The sequence below is a fragment of the Nyctereutes procyonoides genome, unplaced genomic scaffold, assembly GCF_905146905.1.
Source record: "Nyctereutes procyonoides isolate TBG_1078 unplaced genomic scaffold, NYPRO_anot_genome, whole genome shotgun sequence".
In the NCBI taxonomy this organism is placed as follows: domain Eukaryota; kingdom Metazoa; phylum Chordata; class Mammalia; order Carnivora; family Canidae; genus Nyctereutes; species Nyctereutes procyonoides.
Genome location: NW_026575047.1, coordinates 54,651,081 through 54,675,057, shown reverse-complemented (window position 1 = coordinate 54,675,057; position 23,977 = coordinate 54,651,081). Strand labels below are relative to the sequence as shown.

Genomic DNA, 23,977 nt, shown 5'->3' with positions numbered 1-23,977 from the left:
GTTGTATTGGAACACGGGGGAGTATCACCGGTCCGTCCAGCTGGTCTTCTGGGGGAGGGGCCTGCTGTGCTGATTCTCAGGTGTCAGCACTTGGGGGAGCTGCTCTGCCCCTGCCTGCTGCAGGGCTCAGCGGGGGTTGTTTACCCCGCCAGGCCCCAGGAGGAACAACCGCAGTTGCTATGGCAGCTCTGGAAGCCTGGATTCAGCCTCCGCAGGAACTACGGGGCTGGGGGCTCGGGGCTCTCGGTTCTCCGTCTGCAGGGCCTGGAGGCTCCGGGGCGGGGCCGCTGATCTTCTCAGCTCGGGGCAGGAGCGTCCTCGCTGTCCTGGGCCCTCCCGGCCTCTGCCTGTCCCGGGGGAGGCCGGATCCTGGGCTGTGTCCCGGCGCCCTGTGCTCCGGGGCCTGCGCTGTTGGATTCGCGCTCCCGCCCGCAGCCCCCTCCGCGGAGCCGGAGCCGCCGCCCGAGCCCCTCCGAGCTGCTCCGGTCGGTCCCTCCGTGCGCGCGCGCTGCAGCCCTTAGGGAGCTCGGCGCACTCTCCTGCGCTCGCAGGTGTCTGTCAGTGTCCCCGGGAGCCCGAGGGCATCCCCGCTCTCCTGGGTCCTGCTCCAACTCCCTGCGAGCCCCTTTCCGCCCGCCCGGGAAGGTTGGTGCAGCTCCTGCTTCTCCGGGACGGGGCTCTCCTGTCCTGGGGACACTCGCCCCGGCCTCAGCCCGGCTCCTCGCGGGGCCCCTCCCCCTCGGAGGCTTTTTGTTCCTTTATTTCTTTTTCCCCGTCTTCCTACCTTGATAGAAGCGCGGACTCTTCTCACTGTAGCATTCCAGCTGGTCTCTCTTTACATCTCAGGCCGAATTCGTAGATTTTCAGGATGGTTTGAAGGTTATCTAGGTAATTTGGTGGGGACAGGTGATTTGGGGACCCTGCTCTAGAGTATTTGATTGTTAATGGGAGATACTCCAGGGATTTTTGTCTTTCAGTCATACTGAGAGGCAGTTTTTAAGACCAGCTGCTCTTTCCACCTGAATCCTAAAGTGAGAAAGTGTGACAGTGCTCAGCTAACCCACAGCCAACTCATGGATGAGTAAAAAGCAAGCCTTCATTGTTATGCCCTGGAGAGGTTGGAGGCTGTTTGTTACCATATTATAATGTATCCTGCTATCTATGGCATTCTCATGTTAATAGTAAAGGTCAGTGTATTTATCTTAGTGTTTCATGGCAATTTCATGTATTCGTACTTCTTATGTCTTCTGTTTTAATATGTATCCGAAATTTGTTCTAATCAGGTGTGGTAAGACATACAGGCATGGAAATCACTGTCACAAAGGAAGAAATTCCCTAGGAACAGGAGGCATGTCACACAAGCCCACACAGAGGAGTGCCAGGGTCAGTCAGGAGCACCAGAGTTAATCAGGAGAACTGGGGTCAGTCAGGAGTACCAGCGTCAGTCAGGAATGCCAGAGTCAGTCAGGAGTACCAGGGTCAGTCAGGAGTAATGGGGTCAGTCAAGTGTACTAGGGTCAGTCAGAAGTACTGGAGTCAGTCAGAAGTACCAGGGTCAGTCAGGACTACCAGGGTTAGTCAGGAGTACCAGGGTCAGTCAGGAGTAATGGGATCTGTCAGGAAGCATAGGGAAAGGGGGAAATATAAGCAAGAGCCTGTGGTGTGGTTTCTGCAGAAAGAAGTAAAACAGGGTAAGCAGGACAAGCAGTTTAAGGATTGGCTATTTTGAATTTTAGTAGGTTCTGTGATGGAGAGGCTGTCCCAGGTTTTACCTGGCCCTAGCTGGTGAGCATAGGGAAGCATTTGCCCTGAGTATGAAAGCCTGATCATGCATAGTTGGGTGAGAGGTTTTGATTGGTTCGTTTGCACATAAAAGGCACATGCAGAGAGGTGGTTTGCTATCCTGAGGAATCAGTTAGCCTTGAGAAGGACAGTCCCTCCTAGGTCAGCAAGACCTACAGAAAACTACAGAAAAGAAAGAGCATGATTAATACATCTCCAATTGTGATTTGAATCTTTTAGTGTCCTCATCTTAAGTCATACTTTTTGGCCTGAATTTTGCTTTGTTTGATTTAATATCATGTTTCCTATATTGCTTTTTGTTTTGTTGTTTTTTGTCTTTGCCTGGTAAACCTGATACACCACTGTCCTTCCTTGTTAGTTGCAACCTTTCTGAATTGCTTTGCTCTAGATAGGTCCCTTATATGCAGCAAATAGACTTTGCTTCGTTAGATAATATGAAAATCCTCTCCTTTAAATAGTTGCATTAAGCCTGATTAAATGTATTGCTGTGACAGATATGGTGGTTCTTAGTTCTATATTATATTTTCTATTTTTATATATAAATATTTCAAATCTCAATATATTTTATTAGCTTTTTATTTTAAAATGTTTTTCTGATATTTAGAAAAGTTGCATTTTTATCTAGTGATTTACTTTTTAAAATTCTACCTTTATGTAACATCCTGTTACCTTTTTTCTTTAGACAATATGAGTTATGATCTGCCTCAATAAAATTAGCTTGTATCATCTTCTTCCACCCTCCTCTCTTTTTCTGTCTCTTCTCATCCAGTTTAATCAGCAATATATCTTTTATCTGGTTTTTCGCATTCATCTCTGTAGTGTTAAATGTGTTTACATATTTGTATTTGATCTTCCAACTTTAAATATTAGCTTGTCTTCCCATGTAGCATAGCTGAGGCAACTATTAGTTGATTCTGACTTTCTGTCTCCTACCATTTTGTTGATTGTACCATTTTTGCTTAGCATACTATTGACTTTCTCTTTTTGTACTTGTATCTATACCTTTGCTTTTTCATAGATGTACAGTTAAATAAATTTACTGCTTCCCAACTATCCCTTTGCTAAACCGCCATTTATCTCTTAATTATCTGGAGCCCATCCTCTAATAGTTTTCTCAAGAAAGATCCATTTGAATAATACTTCCTGGATCATACATGTTTAAATGGTTGTCTGCAGCCTTTATACATGAAGGAATAAATAGCCTTGCTGGGAATAAAAATTTCTTAGCCCACACTTCTTTCTTCCAGTATCTTCTAGATGTGACTCCACTTACCTCAGGTATTGAATGTGGATGCCAAGAAGTATGTTACCAGGCTGATTTTCTTCACTTTTTGCCTAAATATTCAAATTATTCTCTTTAAGACACAGTAATTTTATAAGGCTCTATCTTGTTATTGATTATACTAAGACAACTCCCTTTTATGCAGTGTGCCCTTTCAATATATAGAATCAAATCTTTTTATCAAAAGCTTGCTTTTTTAAAAAATAGTTTATAAACACTTTTTTCCCCATTATTTTATATTTCTTATTTCAGGCTCCAATTATGTGTATATTGTATGTCTTTCACCTATACTCTGTACCTACCATTTCTCCATAAGCTTTTGTTTATTATTGTTTCACTTTTTCTACTTTGCTTATTTTTCATTTTTTTTAAACATTTATTTATTTATTTTAGAGAAAGAGAGTACAAGTGGGGGAGGGGCAGAGGAAGAGAAAGAAAATGCTCAAGCAGACTCCCCACTGAGTGTAAAGCCTCATGTGGGGCTTGATCTCATGACCCTGAGATCATGACTTGAGCCAAAATCAAGAGTCAGCCACTTAACCAACTCAGCCACCCAGGCACTCCTGTTTTTCATTTTTATGGTCCTTACTGTGCTATCTGTGCTCTAATTTTTCTTTTCTCTCTTAAAATTTAACTTCATTTCAAAAAAAGATTTTGACTCTTTTTTTGTTTTTTCTCCTGAGTTTAGTCAATTCCTAAAGAAGTTTTGCATCTTCCTGTGAGCTCAGCATCTCTGCTTTATAGTTTCCTTTCATTAATGTGATACTTCTGTGCTAAATTAAAGCAGCATATATCTAAGAGCCAAAATGCAGATGTTAAATTTAACTTGAGCTCTGACTTCATATGATGTTCTCCTTAAATCAAATGAATTTGATGTTTAAAGCACAAATATTTCATTGGTAAATTGTACTAGAGATTTTGGTACGTAGCATGAGAGCTATGATTTTTAATAATCCAATAACCTACTGTATTGTGATAAGCACAAATTGAGGCATAGCCAAAAAGAAAAAAAAATAACAGGTAGCTTCCTTATTTCCTACATTGAGGTCTTCTTTCATATAGTTGTACTGTTTTTCTGCCTGGAGGAAATATTGCTGGAAGAAGGAACAGAGTAGGCAAATATGGAGAGAGATGACAACAGGAACATATTTTTGAGATCTTAGATTGGCTACAGGAGAAAAATGGGTATTTCTAGGTGTCTTATTTTCAATCTCAAATAAATCAGTATTCTGTGCATAAAGAATTTGAGGAGAATAGAAATTGGATAGTCAACTATCTTCTGCCATAATTAGATATTTGGCCTTGAAGCCTAGGATACAAATTATAACTAGATTTAAGATATTCGCATAGACATAGTCTTGATCTTCAAAACTAGGATATAAAATAAGATAAGAAAAGAAAAGAATAAAAATGGGTGTCTTAACGACAAGAAAAGGCAAAGCATCCAGAAAAGGGGACATAGAGTATTCAGAAGTGTAGGATTAAAGGAAACGTTAAATGTCCATGTTCTAGTGAGACCTTCTGATGTTTTCCCATTGGCCTGATGGCCTGCTGTGTTTAGGAGATGGACTTACTGACACCTGAATAAGAATTTCACATGGTACAGGTTAAGTGCATGGGAAAGAGAGTAAGGACCCAGCAGCTGAAAACATTGGTAGAGTGGGGATGGACAGTAAGGGATGCAAGAGAAGAAGAAGTCAAGGGTCATGATGGATGAGCAAGGCAGGGAAGAGGTGTGAAAGTTAGACCATAACCAGAAGCTGTGATGCCCTAAACAAGACTGAGTTCAAGGGAACTATAGCCCCAAAAGCTTGGATTTTAATCAAGACAGACCTGCATTTGAATCTCAGTTGCCACTTGGTAGCTGGATTTCAAACATAAGTGATAGAGTTTAGATATAGCAAGAACTTGTAATGAATGATTATAACACTAACCACCACATGCTAAGAACCTCACAAACACTACCTCCTAGTCTCCTTAACCCTCCTAAGAATTCCCATTATATGGATTTTACTCTCCCTGATTGTACAGAAAAGTAATCTGAGGTTTTGCATGGTAAAATGCTATATTCACTGTCACAGAAGTAGCTACAAGGTGGAGCCAGGGCTCGACGAGGCTATGTTCTTGACAGTTCCCCTGGACTAATACCTTCCTCAAAATGGGTGTCCTGATTTCAGGGGCACACACAGCCTATGGCCACCCTGATCAGCCAGCCTATTAATTCCAACTGGGATTTGGCCCATCCATTGTGGTGGTGAGGCCATGGTGGGCCTCTGGGCCCTTCCTACTCATCCTGACTCAAGGTGACAGCAGTTAGGACTCTTTGAGATTTGGAATGGAAAAGAAAGGAGAGCTTGACCTATATGACCTCTGATCACCAAACCTATTTCCAGGCCAGCAGGGACCCACCCTGTTCCTAGTCCCTAGATTTCCTGTTTGTAGATACAACCTGTACAATGCACCAATGCTTATGCTAATCAATGAGGCATCCCTGGTCCATGGTCTATAAATCACCATATACAACCCTGGTTTTCCTGAGTTGACATCTTGGGAATTGTACATAACAGATAGCGTATCGTGAGGCATTCTAACTCCCTAAACAATTTATTAGTGTGTTTGTCATCTGTCTTGTTTTCTTCTCACGTCAGTGGCCTTTCCACATGCATGGGCACTGAAGTATTGAGTCTTTGAGGAATTCCTTAAAATCTTTGAAAGGAGCATTTGGGAGCTAGGCTTTTGTGGACAGTGCTGCTGCCCCTCTTCCCTTCCATCTTTGTTCTTATTTAACATTTATCGAATCTCTATGACTAGGTGCAGCACAATTAGAACCAGCATGCTCACTGGTTAAGAATACAGGGCAGGTGCATAGTAAAGAGAGCGTGAGTATGAGGCAGCAATAGAAGACTTCAGAGGAGGAATGAGCAAGACAGAAAATCAGTGGTGAGAAGTCACTGAGGAGAAAAGCAGAACTCACAGCCCTTCACAGATGGAGGGACACCTCTCTTGTCAGTGATGTCTCAGTTGATCATCTATTAGATGCATGCCATGGGAACACGCCTCATCCTACAGTCCTCTGGGCTGCAGCACTGGAGGCCCACATAACAACTCTGAGCCTGCTTTCACACTTGGGCCTGAATGCCTCCTAGTGGGAACCATGGTTGGGGGCTCTGGGAAGGCAGGGAACAGGCAGGACCAGCAGGAGAGGCTCTTTGAGGGGGCGGGGCAAGACGGCGGAGGAGTAGGGTTCCCCAAGTCACCTGTCCCCACCAATTTACTTAGATAACTTTCAAATCAGACTGAAAACCTACGAATTTGACCTGAGATTTAGAGAGAGAACAGCTTGAACACTACAGAGAGGAGTTTGCACTTCTGACAAGGTAGGAAGATGGAAAAAAATAAAAATATAAAAGCATCCAGTGGGGGAGGAGCCCCTGTGAGGAGCCGGCTAAGCCTGGGCAGCGAGAGCCTCCAGGACAGGAAAACCCAGTCCCGGAGACGCAGGAACTTTAAAAATCGGCACCAGATTCTTCCCGGATGGAAAGGTGCTTAGCAGGGAAACCCGGCAGAACAGCAGGAGGGGCAGTGGAGCCTCTAGGTTCCCGGGGTCACTAACAGAGGAAGTGCGCCCTGAGGAGAGCGCGCCACACACTGCAGGCCCAGCATGGTAAATGGCTGGAACGTGCACCCTGGCGTGGCCTCGGGGGAAGCTCAGGTGGCAGCTCCGCGCAGAGGGGGCTGCAGGCCCCGGGAGCCCATTTCTAGTGGCACAGGCCCCGCACACAGCCCAGGCTCCTGAACTCCCCCAGGGACAGGCAGAAGGGGACAGCACAGGACAGCAAGGATGCTCCTGCTGCCGGGTGCCCCCCAAGCTGTGCAGATCAGCACCCCCTGCCCACGGAGCATCCAGGCCAGTGTGGACTAGGAGACTGTGGTAGTTACTGCAGGAGCTGACTCCAGAGCTGGAGACCTGGCTGCCAGTGGTGTTGTTCTTCCTGGTGTCACCTGGGATGGAGCTTGCCGCCAGGGAACAGGGGCCTCACAGGATAAACAGCTCCCACTGAGCCGTGCCCCTGGCAGGGGGTGGAACAGCTCCCCCAGGTGCACATACACCTGAGAATCAGCACAGCAGGCCCCTCCCACAGAAGACCAGCTGGAAGGATAGGGGAAGAGCAAGTTCTTGACCGAGCAGCGCTGAAAAGCTCCAGGGGAAGTCGAGGGATTTACAGTATATAGACCCAGAGGATACCCCTCCTTGTATTTGTTTTTGTTTTTTCTTTTTCTTTTTCTTCTTTCTCCTCCTTTTTCCAATACAACTCGTTTTCAGCCACTCTGCACTGAGCAAAATTACTAGAAAGAAGAACTCACCACAAAGAAAGAATCAGAAACAGTCCTCTCTCCCACAGAGTTACAGAATTTGGATTACAATTCGATGTCAGAAAGCCAATTCAGAAGCACAATTATAAAGCTACTGGTGGCTCTGGAAAAAAGCATAAGGAATTCAGAGACTTCATGACTGCAGAATTTAGATCTAATCAGGCCGAAATTAAAAATCAAATAAATGAGATGCAATCCAAACTGGAGGTCCTAACAACGAGGGTTAATGAGGTAGAAGAATGAGTAAGTGACATAGAAGACAAGTTGAGGAGGGAGGGGCAAGATGGCGGAAGAGCAGGGTCCACAAATCGCCTGTCCCCACCAAATTACCTAGATAACCTTCAAACAATCCTGAAAATTTACGAATTCGGCCTGAGATGTAAAGAGAGACCAGCTGGAATGCTACAGTGAGAAGAGTCCGCGCTTCTATCAAGGTAGGAAGACGGGGGGAAAAGAAATAAAGGAACAAAAGGCCTCCGAGGGGGAGGGGCCCCGCGAGGAGCCGGGCTAGGGCCGGGGCGAGTGTCCCCAGGACATCAGAGCCCGGTCCCGGAGAAGCAGGAGCTGCACCAACCTTCCCGGGCGGAAAGGGGCTCGCAGGGAGTTAGAGCAGGACCCAGGAGAGCGGGGATGCCCTCAGGCTCCCTGGGACACTAACAGACACCTGCGAGCGCAGGAGAGTGCTCCGAGCTCCCTAAGGGCTGCAGCGCGCACGGAGGGACCAACCGGAGCAGCTCAGAGGGGCTCGGGAGCGGCTCCAGGGAGGGAGCTGCAGGGCGGGAGCGCGAATCCAACAGCGCAGGCCCCGGAGCACAGGGCGCCGGGACACAGCCCAGGATCCGGCCTCCCCCGGGACAGGCATTCCTGCGGAGGCTAAATCCAGGCTTCCAGAGTTGCCATAGCAACTGCTGCTGTTCCTCCTGGGGCCCCACGGGGGTAAACAACCCCTGCTGAGCCCGGCAGCAGGCAGGGGCAGAGCAGCTCCCCCAAGTGCTAAAACCTGAGAATCAGCACAGCAGGCCCCTCCCCCAGAAGACCAGCTGGACGGACCAGTGATACTCCCCCGTGTTCCAATACAACTTGTTTTTGGCCACTCTGCACTGAGCAAAATGACTAGAAGGAAAACCTCAACTCAAAAGAAAGAATCAGAAACAGTCCTCTCTCCCACAGAGTTACAAAATCTGGATTACACTTCAATGTCAGAAAGCCAATTCAGAAGCACTATTCTACAGCTACTGGTGGCTCTAGAAAAAAGCATTAAGGACTCACGAGACTTCATGACTGCAGAATTTAGATCCAATCAGGCAGAAATTAAAAATCAATTGAATGAGATGCAATCCAAACTAGAAGTCCTAACGACGAGGGTTAACGAGGTGGAAGAACGAGTGAGTGACATAGAAGACAAGTTAATGGCAAAGAGGGAAACTGAGGAAAAAAGAGACAATCAATTAAGGGACCATGAAGACAGATTAAGGCAAATAAATGACACTCTAAGGAAGAAAAACCTACGTTTAATTGGGGTTCCCGAGGGCGCCGAAAGGGCCAGAGGGCCAGAATATGTATTTGAACAAATCCTAGCTGAAAACTTTCCCAATCTGGGAAGGGAAACAGGCATTCAGATCCAGGAAATAGAGAGATCCCCCCCTAAAATCAATAAAAACCGTTCAACACCTCGACATTTAATAGTGAAGCTTGCAAATTCCAAAGATAAAGAGAAGATCCTTAAAGCAGCAAGAGACAAGAAGTCCCTGACTTTCATGGGGAGGAGTATTAGGGTAACAGCAGACCTCTCCACAGAGACCTGGCAGGCCAGAAAGGGCTGGCAGGATATATTCAGGGTCCTAAATGAGAAGAACATGCAACCAAGAATACTTTATCCAGCAAGGCTCTCATTCAAAATGGAAGGAGAGATAAAGAGCTTCCAAGACAGGCAGGAACTGAAAGAATATGTGACCTCCAAACCAGCTCTGCAAGAAATTTTAAGGGGGACTCTTAAAACTCCCCTTTAAGAAGAAGTTCAGTGGAACAATCCACAAAAACAAGGACTAAATAGATATCATGATGACACTAAACTCATATCTGTCAATAGTAACTCTGAACGTGAATGGGCTTAATGACCCCATCAAAAGGCGCAGGTTTCAGACTGGATAAAAAAGCAGGACCCATCTATTTGCTGTCTACAAGAGACTCATTTTAGACAGAAGGACACCTACAACCTGAAAATAAAAGGTTGGAGAACCATTTACCATTCAAATGGTTCTCAAAATATACCCTAAAAACTATAGAACACTTCTGAAAGAAATTGAGGAAGACACAAAGAGATGGAAAAATATTCCATGCTCATGGATTGGCAGAATTAATATTGTGAAAATGTCAATGTTACCCAGGGCAATTTACACGTATAATGCAATCCCTATCAAAATACCATGGACTTTCTTCAGAGACTTAGAACAAATTATTTTAAGATTTGTGTGGAATCAGAAAAGACCCCAAACAGCCAGGGGAATTTTAAAAAAAGAAAACCATATCTGGGGGCATCACAATGCCAGATTTCAGGTTGTACTACAAAGCTGTGTTCATCAAGACAGTGTGGTACTGGCACAAAAACAGACATATAGATCAATGGAACAGAACAGAGAACCCAGAAGTGGACCCTGAACTTTATGGTCAACTAATATACGATAAAGGAGGAAAGACGATCCACTGGAAGAAAGACACTCTCTTCAATAAATGGTGCTGGGAAAATTGGACATCCACATGCAGAAGAATGAAACTGGACCACTCTCTTGCACCATACACAAAGATAAACTCAAAATAGATGAAAGATCTAAATGTGAGACAAGATTCCATCAAAATCCCAGAGGAGAACTCAGGCAACACCCTTTTTGAACTTGGCCACAGTAACCGGAGAAGGACAAACAGTGTATGTTCTCATTCATTTGGGGAATATGAATAATAGTGAAAGGGAATATAAGGGAAGGGAGAAGAAATGTGTGAGAAATATCAGAAAGGGAGACAGAACATAAAGACTTCTAACTCTGGGAAATGAACTAGGGGTGGTGGAGGGGGAGGAGGGCGGGGGTGGGGGTGAATGGGTGACGGGCACTGAGGGGTACACTTGACGGGATGAGCACTGGGTGTTATTCTGTATGTTGGTAAATTGAACACCAATAAAAATTAATTTATAAAATAAAATAAAAAAAAATAAAAAAAAAAGAAGACAAGTTGATAGCAAGGAAGGAAGCTGAGGAAAAAAGAGAAAAACAATTAAAGGACACTGAGGAAAGGTTAAGGGAAATAAATGACAGCCTCCGAAGAAAAAATCTACGTTTAATTGAGGTTCCCGAGGGCACCAAAAGGGACAGAGGAACAGAAACCATATTTGAACAAATCATAGCTGAAACTTCCCTAATTTGGGGAGGGAAACAGGCATTCAGATACGGAGATACAGAGTTCCCCCCCTAAAATCAATAAAAACCATTCAACACCTCAAATCTAATAGTGAAACTTGCAAATTCCAAAGATAAAGAGAAGATCCTTAAAGCAGCAAGAGACAAGAGATCCCTAACTTAAATGGGGAAAAATATTAGATTAACAGCAGACCTCTCCACAGAAATGTGGCAGGCCAGAAAGGGCTGGCAGACTATATTCAGGGTCCTAAATGAGAAGAACCTGCAGCCAAGAATATTTTATCCAGCAAAGCTGATAAATAGAAGGAGAGATAGAAGAGAATAGAAGGAGAGATAAAGAGCTTCCAAGATAGGCAGAAACTGAAAGAATATGTGACCACCAAACCAGCTCTGCAAGAAACATTAAGGGGGACTCTGTAAAAAAAAAAAAAAAAGAGGATGCCCAAAGAAATAATCCACAGAAACAGAGATTGAATAGGTATTATGATGACACTAAATTCATATCTTTCAATAGTAACTCAAACGTGAATGGGCTTAATGATCCCATCAAAAGACGCAGGGTTTCAGACTGGTCAAAAAAGCAAGACCCATCTATTTGCTGTGTACAAGAGACTCATTTTATATCTAAAGACACCTATAGCTTGAAAATGAAAGGTTGGAGAACAGTTTATCATTCAACCAGTCCTCAAAAGAAACCAGGGTTAGCAATCCTCATATCAGATAAATTAAGGTTTATCCCCAAAGACTGTAGTAAGAGAGGAAGAGAGACACTATATCATACTTAAAGGATTTATCCAACAAGAGGACCTAACAGTCATGAATATTTATGCCCCGAATGTGGGAGCTGCCAAATATATCAATCAATTAATAACCAAAGTAAAGACATTCTTAGATAATAATACACTAATACTGGGAGACTTCAACACAGCACTTTCTGTAAATGACAGATATTCTAAGCACAACACTTCCAAAGAAATGAGCTTTAAATGATACACTGGACCAGATAGATTTCACAGATATTTATAGAACTTCACATCCAAACTCAACTGAATACACATTCTTCTCAAGTGCACATGGAACTTTCTCCAGAAGACCGCATACTGGGTCACAAATCAGGTCTTAACCAATACCAAAAGATTGGGATTCTCCCCTGCATATTTTCAGACCATAATCCTTTGATACTTGAACTCAATCACAGGAAGAAATATGGAAGAAATTCAAATATGTTGAGGTTAAAGACCATCCAGCTAAAAGATGAATGGGTGAACCATGATATTAGAGAAGAATTAAAAAGATTCATGGAAACTAATGAGAATGAAGAAACAATCAACCGCTCAAAATCTTTGGGATACAGCAAAAGCAGTCCTGAGAGGGAAATACATCCCAAAGCAAGTATCCCTCAAAAAATTGGAAAAACCTGGGGATCCCTGGGTGACTCAACAGTTTGGCGCCTGCCTTTGGCCCAGGACGCGGTCCTGGAGTCCCAATATCGGGTCCCCCGCCGGGCTCCCTGCATGGGGCCTGCTTCTCCCTCTGCCTGTGTCTCTGCCTCTCTCTCTCTTTGTATTTGTCATGCATAAATAAATAATTTTTAAAAAAATGGAAAAAACTCAAATACACAAGCTAACCTTGCACCTAAAGAAACTGGAGAAAAAAACAGCAAATAAAACCTGCACCAAGCAGAAGAAGAGAGTTAATAAAGATTCGAGCAGAACTCAATGAAATAGAGGCCAGAAGAATTGTAGAACAAATCAACAAAACCAGGAGTTGGATCTCTGAAAGAATTAATAAGATACATAAACCATTAGCCAGCCTTATTAAAAACAAAAGAGAAAATACTCTAATTAATAAAATCCCGAATGAGGGAGGGGCAAGATGGCGGAAGAGCAGGGACCCCAAATCGCAGTCCCCAACAAATTACCTAGATAACCTTCAAATCATCCTGAAAATCTACGAATTCGGCCTGAGATGTAAAGAGAGACCAGCTGGAATGCTACAGTGAGAAGAGTTCGCGCTTCTATCAAGGTAGGAAGACGGGGAAAAAGAAATAAAGGAACAAAAGGCCTCCGAGGGGGAGGGGCCCCGCGAGGAGCCGGGCTGAGGCCGGGGCGAGTGTCCCCAGGACAGGAGAGCCCCGTCCCGGAGGAGCAGGAGCTGCACCAACCTTCCGGGCGGGCGGAAAGGGGCTCGCAGGGAGTTGGAGCAGGACCCAGGAGGGCGGGGATGCCCTCGGGCTCCCTGGGACACTAACAGACACCTGCGCCCCGGGAGAGTGCGCCGAGCTCCCTAAGGGCTGCAGCGCGCACGGCGGGACCAGGAGCAGCTCGGAGGGGCTCGGGAGCGGCTCCAGGGAGGGAGCTGCGGGGCGGGAGCGCGAATCCAACAGCGCAGGCCCCGGAGCACAGGGCGCCGGGACACAGCCCAGGATCCGGCCTCCCCCTGGGACAGGCAGAGGCCGGGAGGGCCCAGGACAGCGAGGACGCTCCTGCCCCGAGCTGAGCAGATCAGCGGCCCCGCCCCGGAGCCTCCAGGCCCTGCAGACGGAGAACCGAGAGCCCCGAGCCCCGTTGTTCCTGCGGAGGCTGAATCCAGGCTTCCAGAGTTGCCATAGCAACTGCGGCTGATCCTCCTGGGGCCCCACGGAGTGAACAACCCCCGCTGAGCCCTGCAGCAGGCAGGGGCAGAGCAGCTCCCCCAAGTGCTGACACCTGAGAATCAGCACAGCAGGCCCCTCCCCCAGAAGACCAGCTGGACGGACCAGTGATACTCCCCCGTGTTCCAATACAACTTGTTTCTGGCCACTCTGCACTGAGCAAAATGACTAGAAGGAAAACCTCAACTCAAAAGAAAGAATCAGAAACAGTCCTCTCTCCCACAGAGTTACAAAATCTGGATTACACTTCAATGTCAGAAAGCCAATTCAGAAGCACTATTCTACAGCTACTGGTGGCTCTAGAAAAAAGCATTAAGGCCTCACGAGACTTCATGACTGCAGAATTTAGATCCAATCAGGCAGAAATTAAAAATCAATTGAATGAGATGCAATCCAAACTAGAAGTCCTAACGACGAGGGTTAACGAGGTGGAAGAACGAGTGAGTGACATAGAAGACAAGTTAATGGCAAAGAGGGAAACTGAGGAAAAAAGAGACAATCAATTAAGGGACCATGAAGACAGATTAAGGCAAACAAATGACAGTCTAAGGAAGAAAAACCTACGTTTAATTGGGGTTCCCGAGGGTGCCGAAAGGGCCAGAGGGCCAGAATATGTATTTGAACAAATCCTAGCTGAAAACTTTCCCAATCTGGGAAGGGAAACAGGCATTCAGATCCAGGAAATAGAGAGATCCCCCCCTAAAATCAATGAAAACCGTTCAACACCTCGACATTTAATAGTGAAGCTTGCAAATTCCAAAGATAAAGAGAAGATCCTTAAAGCAGCAAGAGACAAGAAGTCCCTGACTTTCATGGGGAGGAGTATTAGGGTAACAGCAGACCTCTCCACAGAGACCTGGCAGGCCAGAAAGGGCTGGCAGGATATATTCAGGGTCCTAAATGAGAAGAACATGCAACCAAGAATACTCTATCCAGCAAGGCTCTCATTCAAAATGGAAGGAGAGATAAAGAGCTTCCAAGACAGGCAGGAACTGAAAGAATATGTGACCTCCAAACCAGCTCTGCAAGAAATTTTAAGGGGGACTCTTAAAACTCCCCTTTAAGAAGAAGTTCAGTGGAACAATCCACAAAAACAAGGACTAAATAGATATCATGATGACACTAAACTCATATCTGTCAATAGTAACTCTGAACGTGAATGGGCTTAATGACCCCATCAAAAGGCGCAGGGTTTCAGACTGCATAAAAAAGCAGGACCCATCTATTTGCTGTCTACAAGAGACTCATTTTAGACAGAAGGACACCTACAACCTGAAAATAAAAGGTTGGAGAACCATTTACCATTCAAATGGTTCTCAAAATATACCCTAAAAACTATAGAACACTTATGAAAGAAATTGAGGAAGACACAAAGAGATGGAAAAATATTCCATGCTCATGGATTGGCAGAATTAATATTGTGAAAATGTCAATGTTACCCAGGGCAATTTACACGTATAATGCAATCCCTATCAAAATACCATGGACTTTCTTCAGAGACTTAGAACAAATTATTTTAAGATTTGTGTGGAATCAGAAAAGACCCCAAACAGCCAGGGGAATTTTAAAAAAGAAAACCATATCTGGGGGCATCACAATGCCAGATTTCAGGTTGTACTACAAAGCTGTGTTCATCAAGACAGTGTGGTACTGGCACAAAAACAGACATATAGATCAATGGAACAGAACAGAGAACCCAGAAGTGGACCCTGAACTTTATGGTCAACTAATATACGATAAAGGAGGAAAGACGATCCACTGGAAGAAAGACACTCTCTTCAATAAATGGTGCTGGGAAAATTGGACATCCACATGCAGAAGAATGAAACTGGACCACTCTCTTGCACCATACACAAAGATAAACTCAAAATAGATGAAAGATCTAAATGTGAGACAAGATTCCATCAAAATCCCAGAGGAGAACTCAGGCAACACCCTTTTTGAACTTGGCCACAGTAACCGGAGAAGGACAAACAGTGTATGTTCTCATTCATTTGGGGAATATGAATAATAGTGAAAGGGAATATAAGGGAAGGGAGAAGAAATGTGTGAGAAATATCAGAAAGGGAGACAGAACATAAAGACTTCTAACTCTGGGAAATGAACTAGGGGTGGTGGAGGGGGAGGAGGGCGGGGGGTGGGGGTGAATGGGTGACGGGCACTGAGGGGTACACTTGACGGGATGAGCACTGGGTGTTATTCTGTATGTTGGTAAATTGAACACCAATAAAAATTAATTTATAAAATTAAAAAAATAATAAATAAATAAAATCCCGAATGAAGAAGGATAGGTCACCACCAATACCAATGAAATACAAGCAATTTTTTTAATTTTTATTTATTTATGATAGTCACAGAGAGAGAGAGAGAGGCAGAGACATAGGCAGAGGGAGAAGCAGGCTCCATGCACCGGGAGCTCGACGTGGGATTCGATCCCGGGTCTCCAGGATCACGCCCTGGGCCAAAGGCAGTCGCTAAGCCGCTGCGCCACCCAGGGATCCCCAATTTTAAAAACATATTATGAGCAGCTATAAGTCAATAAATTAGGCAATCTAGAAGAAAAGGACGCATTTTTGGAAAACTACAAACTACCAAAACTGGAACAGGAAGAACTAGATTATCTGAACAGGCCAATAACCAGGGAGAAAATCGAAGCAGTCACCAAAACCTCCCAAGACACAAGAGTCCGGGGCCAGATGGCTTCCCAGGGGAATTCTATCAGACATTTAAAGAAGAAACAATACCTATTCTACTAAAGCTGTTTGGAAAGATAGAAAGAGATGGAGTACTTCCAAATTCGTTCTATGAGGCCAGCATCACCTCAATTCCAAAACCAGACAAAGACCCCATCAAAAAGGAGAATTACAGACCAAGATCCCTGATGAACATGGATGCAAAAATTCTCAACAAGATACTAGCCAATAGGATCCAACAATACATTAAGAAAATTATTCACCATGACCAAGTAGGATTTATCCCCGGGACACAAGGCTGGTTCAACACTCGTAAAACAATCAATGTGATTCATCATATCAGCAAGAGAAAAACCAAGAACCATATGATCCTCTCATTAGATGCAGAGAAAGCATTTGACAAAATACAGCATCCATTCCTGATCAAAACTCTTCAGAGCGTAGGGATAGAGGGAACATTCCTCAACATCTTAAAAGCCATCTACGAAAGCCCAAAGCAAATATCATTCTCAGTGGGGAAGCACTGGGAGCCTTTCCCCTAAGATCAGGAACCAGACAGGGATGTCCACTCTCACCACTGCTATTCAACATAGTCCTAGAAGCCCTAGCCTCAGCAATCAGACAGCAAAAAGAAATAAAAGAGGGATCCCTGGGTGGCGCAGCGGTTTGGCGCCTGCCTTTGGCCCAGGGCGCGATCCTGGAGACCCGGGATCGAATCCCACATCGGGCTCCCGGTGCATGGAGCCTGCTTGTGTCTCTGCCTCTCTCTCTCTCTCTCTCTCTCTCTCTCTCTGTCTCTCTCTCTCTCTCTCTCTCTCTGACTGTCATAAATAAAAAAAAAAAGAAATAAAAGGCAATCAAATGGCAAAGAAGAGGTCAAACTCTCCCTCTTCACGGATGACATGATACTGTATATACAAAATCCAAAAGACTCCACCCCAAGATTCCTAGAACTCATACAGCAATTCAGCAATGTGACAGGATACAAAATCAATGCCCAGAAATTAGTGGCATTTCTATACACAAACAATGAAACTGAAGAAAGAGAAATTAAGGAGTCAGTCCCATTTACAATTACGCCCAAAAGCATAAGATACCTGGGAATAAACCTAACCAAAGAGGTAAAGGATCTATACCCTAAAAACTACAGAACACTTCTGAAAGAAATTGAGGAAGACACAAAGAGATGGAAAAATATCCCATGCTGATGGATTGGAAGAATTAACATTGTGAAAATGTCAATGCTACCAGGGCAATTGACACATTTAATGCAATCCCTATCAAAGTACCATGGACTTTCTTCAGAGAGTTGGGACAAATCATCTTAAGATTTGTGTGGAATCAGAAAAGACCCCGAATAGCCAGGGGAATATTGATAAAGAAAACTGAAGCCAGGGGCTTAACAATGCCGAATTTCAGGTTGCACTACAAAGCTGTGGTCATCAAGACAGTGTGGTACTGGCAAAAGACAGACACATAGATCAATGGAACAAAATAGAGAACCCAGAAATGGGCCCTCAACTCCATGGTCAACTAATATTCTACAAAGCAGGAAAGAGTATCCACTGGAAAAAAGACAGTCTCTTCAATAAATGGTGCTGGGAATTGCACTGCTGGAGATTTACCCCAAAGATACAGATGCAGTGAAACGCTGAGACACCTGCACCCCCAATGTTTAAATTTTTTTTTAATTTTTATTTACTTAGGATAGTCACAGAGAGAGAGAGAGAGAGAGGCAGAGACACAGGCAGAGGGATGTGCACACAGGCTCCATGCACCGGGAGCCCGATGTGGGATTCGATCCCGGGTCTCCAGGATCGCGCCCTGGGCCAAAGGCAGGCGCCAAACCGCTGCGCCACCCAGGGATCCCACCCCCAATGTTTATAGCAGCAATGTCCACAATAGCCAAATTGTGGAAGGAGCCTCGGTGTCCATCGAAAGATGAATGGATAAAGAAGATGTGGTCTATGTATACAATGGAATATTCCTCAGCCTTTAAAAACGACAAATACCCACCATTTGCTTCAACGTGGAGGGACCTGGAGGGTATTATGCTGAGTGAAGTAAGTCAATCGGAGAAGGACAAACATTATATGGTCTCATTCATTTGGGGAACATAAAAAATAGTGAAAGGGAATAAAGGGGAAAGGAGAAAAATGAGTTGGAAATATCAGTGAGGGTGACAGAACATGAGAGACACCTAACTCTGGGAAATGAACAAGAGGTAGTGGAAAGGGAGGTTGGCAGGGTGTTGGGATGACTGGGTGATGGGCATTGAGGGGGGCACTTGACGGGTTGAGCACTGGGTGTTATGCCTTATGTTGGCAAATCGAACTCCAATAAATATATATATATATATATATACATTTATATATATATATATATACAAAAAAAAGGAGAGACTCTTTGCACTGGGTAGAAGCACAGTGAGGCAAGAGTGTGTTGGCTCCCCATTACAGTGCCCCCCAACAGGATTAGGGTCCATAGCTCTGCCAGGACTAGTTTTTGCGTGCAGGCAGCCCTACAGAGGAGATGCAACTCAGTAGAAGAAACCAGATTGGAGGGTCCACGTGCAAACACTGTAATGTAGCAAAGTGAGGGGTTGCCAGTAAATGCTGTAATCAGTCTGTGCATCATTTTCTCTTTGTGTTGTGCCAGAATAGTCCCTGTCCCCTACTGGGTCCTGGAGATGAGAATACCTCTGGCTGTACCTGGAGCTCCTCAGGTTCCCCATTTGAGCTGCTTCTCTGCCCTCTCATCCCTCTTCACAATCAGAATTCATCCTGCTGATGTTACTGCTAATAGACACATCCATAGTGATATGTCTGCATTTTGTGAGAGGAACTGGAACTCCCCTCTCCTTGACGTGCTTGGTCAAGGTTTGACCCTCCCTTGGGCATTTGCCCCCCTCAGAGATGCCTGGGTGCCCACTCAAGTTATCACCCCTGCTAAGACATAATTTCCTTAAAGGCAGGATCTCATCTTTCTCTTCTTGGATATAATGATGTTTTGATCATACAGGTAGTATTTGTACACTGTGATTATTAGTCCCATGTAAGAACAAGTGTGTTCTGATATTTCTGCTTCAGTTTCCTTTCCCAAAACCAGCCCTGTCATTGCCACCACCCCAGCCCCATGGCCATGACCTCTACCTCTACTACTAACGATAATCAGACTGCATTACACCAATACCCCATATTTATTATTTACAAAAACATCAGCTCCTGCTATGTTTTCTGTTGTGTGATCCAGACAGGTTATTTTGCTCCTCTTAAACACTGAGATGGTGCAAATATGCAGCTATTGTGTCTTTGTTAGTTAACTATGGAGAAAAAAGAAATATGTGATTAAATTGCCAATGCCTGTACAATATAATTTAACTGTGACAATTGATAGTATCAAGTCTGCACTAGAAGTGGAAGGGAAAAAAAGACACCCCAATATTATTTTATACATTTGAAGCCTCATTCATTATATTGTAGATACAACATAATTCAGCATATAATTAGGTCAATATGGTTGATACCTGCACTTCAAAGTTAACCAGGAGAGGATAAGATTTTATTCGCTCTTTATAATGAAATCTTGCCTTTTAATTCTTTGTCTTTAAAAATCTCATGATGCCTGATGAATCAGATGCAGTGTCCAATGCCTCCGTGCCTCTATTAGAAGTCCATTTACCCAGACCCAGAATTAGAACCCCAGAGTTCCAGCCCCTACAACAGCTTCCCCTAGTGTTGCAAAGAGTCCCCTTTAGCACCCCACAGGGATCTCAGTTCCCAGTGGCCCCGCTGAGAGCTATCCCAGGCCAGGACCCCAATCCTGACTAGCATCTCACCCAATTCAGGGTCAGAGCTCTGAAGTCTGCTTCCTAGTAAGGCTTTTACACAGGGAATGTCTCCTAAGCTTCTGTTTTTCCCATATTAAGCTTAAAAAGAGAAGTAAACCTGTAAGCAAAAGCCTAAAGAATATTTGGTAATTCTTTTTATTGATTTTCTTTTAGCTTATGTTTTGCTTCTCTCAGAGAGTAAGCTCTACAACTTGATTTTTCAAAAAGGTGAAGGAAGGCATGATAATTAAGAGTGTCATGTTTTGAAATGTGTGTATGTGAATCTAAAGGTGGTGAGAGTAAATACAGTCACGTATTTCAGGTGGGCATCAGTCACAGGTGTGAACTTCTACTTTTAGAGATTACACGTCTGGCCATTTTACCCCTTTGAAAAATTTCAGCAGTACTGGTGGAAGGTTCATTAGTCAATGTGCTGATGAGGAACCCTCCCTGCAGAGTTTTTTCCTACAATGAGATCATTAATTTTGTAATTTCTTGTCATTTCTTGCCCATAGGCAAAAACTGGGACCTGACAGCCGCTCTGAGTGACTATGAGCAGCTCCGACAAGTGCACACAGCCAACCTGCCACATGTGTTCAATGAGGGCAGGTGCTCCAAGCAGCCAGAGCGAGAGCCACCCCAACCCGGACACAAGGTGGAGCGGCCCTGCCTGCAGAGACAAGACGACATTGCCCAAGGTACCTGGTGAGGGGCTGAGCCCAGAAGCAGCTTCCCCAGGGTGCCATGGCTTACATGGGGTAGCAGGAGTGAGGGGTGGAGGGTGCAAAGAAGAGCAGGGTCATCACCTCTCAGCTGCAGGCAAATCAAGCTCTCCCTGCATCAAGCTGAAATGTGCATTGCAGTTTCCATTTCTGGCTCCTCTCTCTGCCTCAGAAAAGTGAGAGGAGTCTAGTTCCCAAGGACCCCACGTGGTTAAAGACCAGCACTTCTCGTGGAGTCCTGGTCTCTCCAAGCCAAACACCACTAGTCTCTTCTGTTATTTCCTACATAACACAGTCTCCAGATCTATTCATCATCAGTGTTCGTTGTCCCACTGGCTCCATTTTGTCTATCCTTAATTACAGAAGTCAGGTGTGTTTATTGTGATAAAAGAAACAGTACAAAGATATATAAAGAAAATATCAGTTTTCTTCTCCACTTATCTCAAATCTCACTGATGTAATAACCAATGATTACATCCTGGTCTGTCTCCTGCCGGCTTTCTCTATGCTCCTTCAAAATGTGTCAGAGCCGAATGCACATAACGCTTCTCAAACACTTGTTTCACTGAACATTAAATTATGAGTAGAGTCTCAATATTTTACTCCAGAGCCTACAATAATTTTTACTATTAATGGTTATTCTGGGTTGGGGGGGTCTGTTTTGTTTGTTTTTGATACTACTAGCTAAAAAGTTATACCTGTGATCTCACATAATAGTGCTTTTATCTCTATAGGTTAACATTCCCAAAGTGGATTTGCTGTGCCAATACCTGTGTATCTTTAATTCAATAATTCCAGGACTCTTTTCCCAAATCCATTTCTGCTTGCCATGTGTGAAACGAGATGTCTCCCTTCACTTTTGCCATCACTGGACGTTTCTGGGATGGCTTTACATTGCTTTTCTACTATGAAGGGTGAAGAGGGGTGTCTTATTTCAGCTTTCATCTTCTCATTTGTTTGTTAGCCAGTTGGATTTCCCCTGCTGCAACATGCCTGTTCCCATATTTTACCCACTTCTCTATTGATTGATTTGTCTTCAGTTTTCTGATCAATGTGTAGCATTCTTCATGATTAAGACGATGAACACATATTTTTATATGTGTGTATGTCTTTCCTGATGTATCATTTGCTTTACGACTTTGTTTACAGAGTATAATGCCATACGAAATGTCTATGCATTCACAGCTGACAAGTGTCCTTCCTCACTTTAGAAGATATCTTGGAATACAAAGTCACTGAAATATGTTCCTATATTTCAGTGGCAAGTATGTTACATACGTGTTACTTGCCTAGAATTTTGTTCTTAGGTCTTCTGATTGATTTGAGATTTTGTGATAGGGGGGAATCTAGTCTTGCTTTCTTCTGGATTGAGAGTGAGTTACTCTAGCACATTTATTGAATAAAGCATTCTAAAACACCAAATTTGCCATATATTAAATTCTCAAGTATATTTGGATCTGTTTCTGGACTGTATATGTCAATCTGTGTGGTCACCCATCCTGTTACCCTAACTAGTAGCTTCGTATAGGACACTTCCTGTTAAGGCAACTCCTTTCACTGCTATTCTTTTCCAAAATCCTTTCACTATTTTTAGGCATTTTATTCTGCCACATAAACCTTAAGCTTGGAATTCTGATTGGAATTGGATTAAGTTTTTATTTTGAGAATCATTGGCTTATTTCAACATTGTTCTCCCACCCAAGAACATTAAATATGCCTTTCCATGTAGTCAGATTCTAAGGCTTTAGACATAGAGAAAAACGACTTACTTTTTACATATTTATGTTTTATGTAGTAATTTATATAAATACTTTGATAATACTAATCCTTTTTAAGAGAATATTTTGGGTTTTCTAAGTATATATAATCATAACATCTGAAATAATTTAAATTCTTCTTACTATTTATACAAGGAATTTCATTTCCCATCCTATTGCATTAGGTCAACCCTCTAAACTATTGTATATGAAAGTCGTCTTTGTTTTTGTTAGCTCAGTCTTATTATTCAACCACACCGGAACCTATATCTTGGATTATTCTTTTATCCTTACTGTGTTGTCTAGAAGAGCCAGAATGGAGTTAGAAACATTAATGCACATTGTTTGTTTCTTCTCTTGTTTTGAGGCCATCTTGTTAGGTATATATGTAACTCATAATTGTCAGGGCACTTGTTCCAGTGTTATTACTGATATATAGAATGGTTCTTTGTCCCCTATAATGACTTTTATCTTTATGTCTGTTTTACTTAATATTAAAGCCCTATCCTGCCTTTCTGCTGTTTCAGATTTGCCTGGAATATAATTTTGTCTCCTGTTATTTTTAAACTTCCCTTATGCTTTTTTATTAAATGTGATTCTTATATGTAATTTGTCATCAGACATTATTTTATTATCTAATCCAAGAGTCTCTGTCACTTGAGCAGTGAATTTAATCCATTTACTTGAATGTTATTATTGTTATATCTGTAGTTCTTTATGTTACTTTACGTGTTACTTGCCATGCTTTTTTGGTGTATATTTCTACTTTCCTATCTTCTTCTTTTTTAAGATTTTATTGATTTATTTATTTACTTGAGAGAAAAAGCACGTGTGAGTGGGGGGAAGAGCAGAGGGAGAGAGACAAGCTGACTCTCCAGTGAGCTTGAAGCCTGACATGAGGCTTGATCCCATGACCCTAAGATCATAACCTGAGCTGAAATCAAGAGTTGGACACCTAAACAACTGAGCCATCTAGGTGCCCCACCTTTCCTATCTTCTCTGGCTAGTTAAACTTTTATTTTGCTTTGAAAGTTATACTTTCTACCTCTCTTCATGTTATAGTTACCCCTAATCTATGAAAACCTGTATTTATGTTTTCTTCCTATCATTTTTTAAAATTTATTAACAACTACATTTTACCCTGAAGAAGACATGTTCCTTAGTATCGTCTTCTCCCTTTCTACTGCTGCTTGTCCTCAATCACATTTAGGTTCATTTTGTTGCCTGTGTAGACAACCATTAACTTCTTTATTTACTCACAGTTATCATTTGACAAAAGATAAGGTCCTAATAAAATCTCATCAACTGGCAAATAGGTACTAAGTGATAAGCCTTGAAGGAGTACAGATAACCCTGCCCAGGAGTTTCCAACTGTTGAGAACAGCATTGTGAGTCTGCCCAGTGGACCATGGGATCACATAGCACCTCGGGTGTTAAAGAACACCTGATGTCCA

General features: G+C 43.5%; 1 protein-coding gene across 3 annotated transcripts in view; it reads left to right on the top strand.

The window, feature by feature from the left end:
• The window catches only part of OTUD7A (OTU deubiquitinase 7A), a 391,545-nt gene that overhangs the window by 280,550 nt on the left and 87,018 nt on the right, over window positions 1–23,977 (top strand). For all 3 annotated transcript variants that reach the window (XM_055326737.1, XM_055326738.1, XM_055326739.1), the window contains one exon: window positions 20,560–20,742. In XM_055326737.1, coding sequence (XP_055182712.1) covers window positions 20,560–20,742 — 183 coding nt within the window. The remainder of the gene's footprint in view (window positions 1–20,559; window positions 20,743–23,977) is intronic.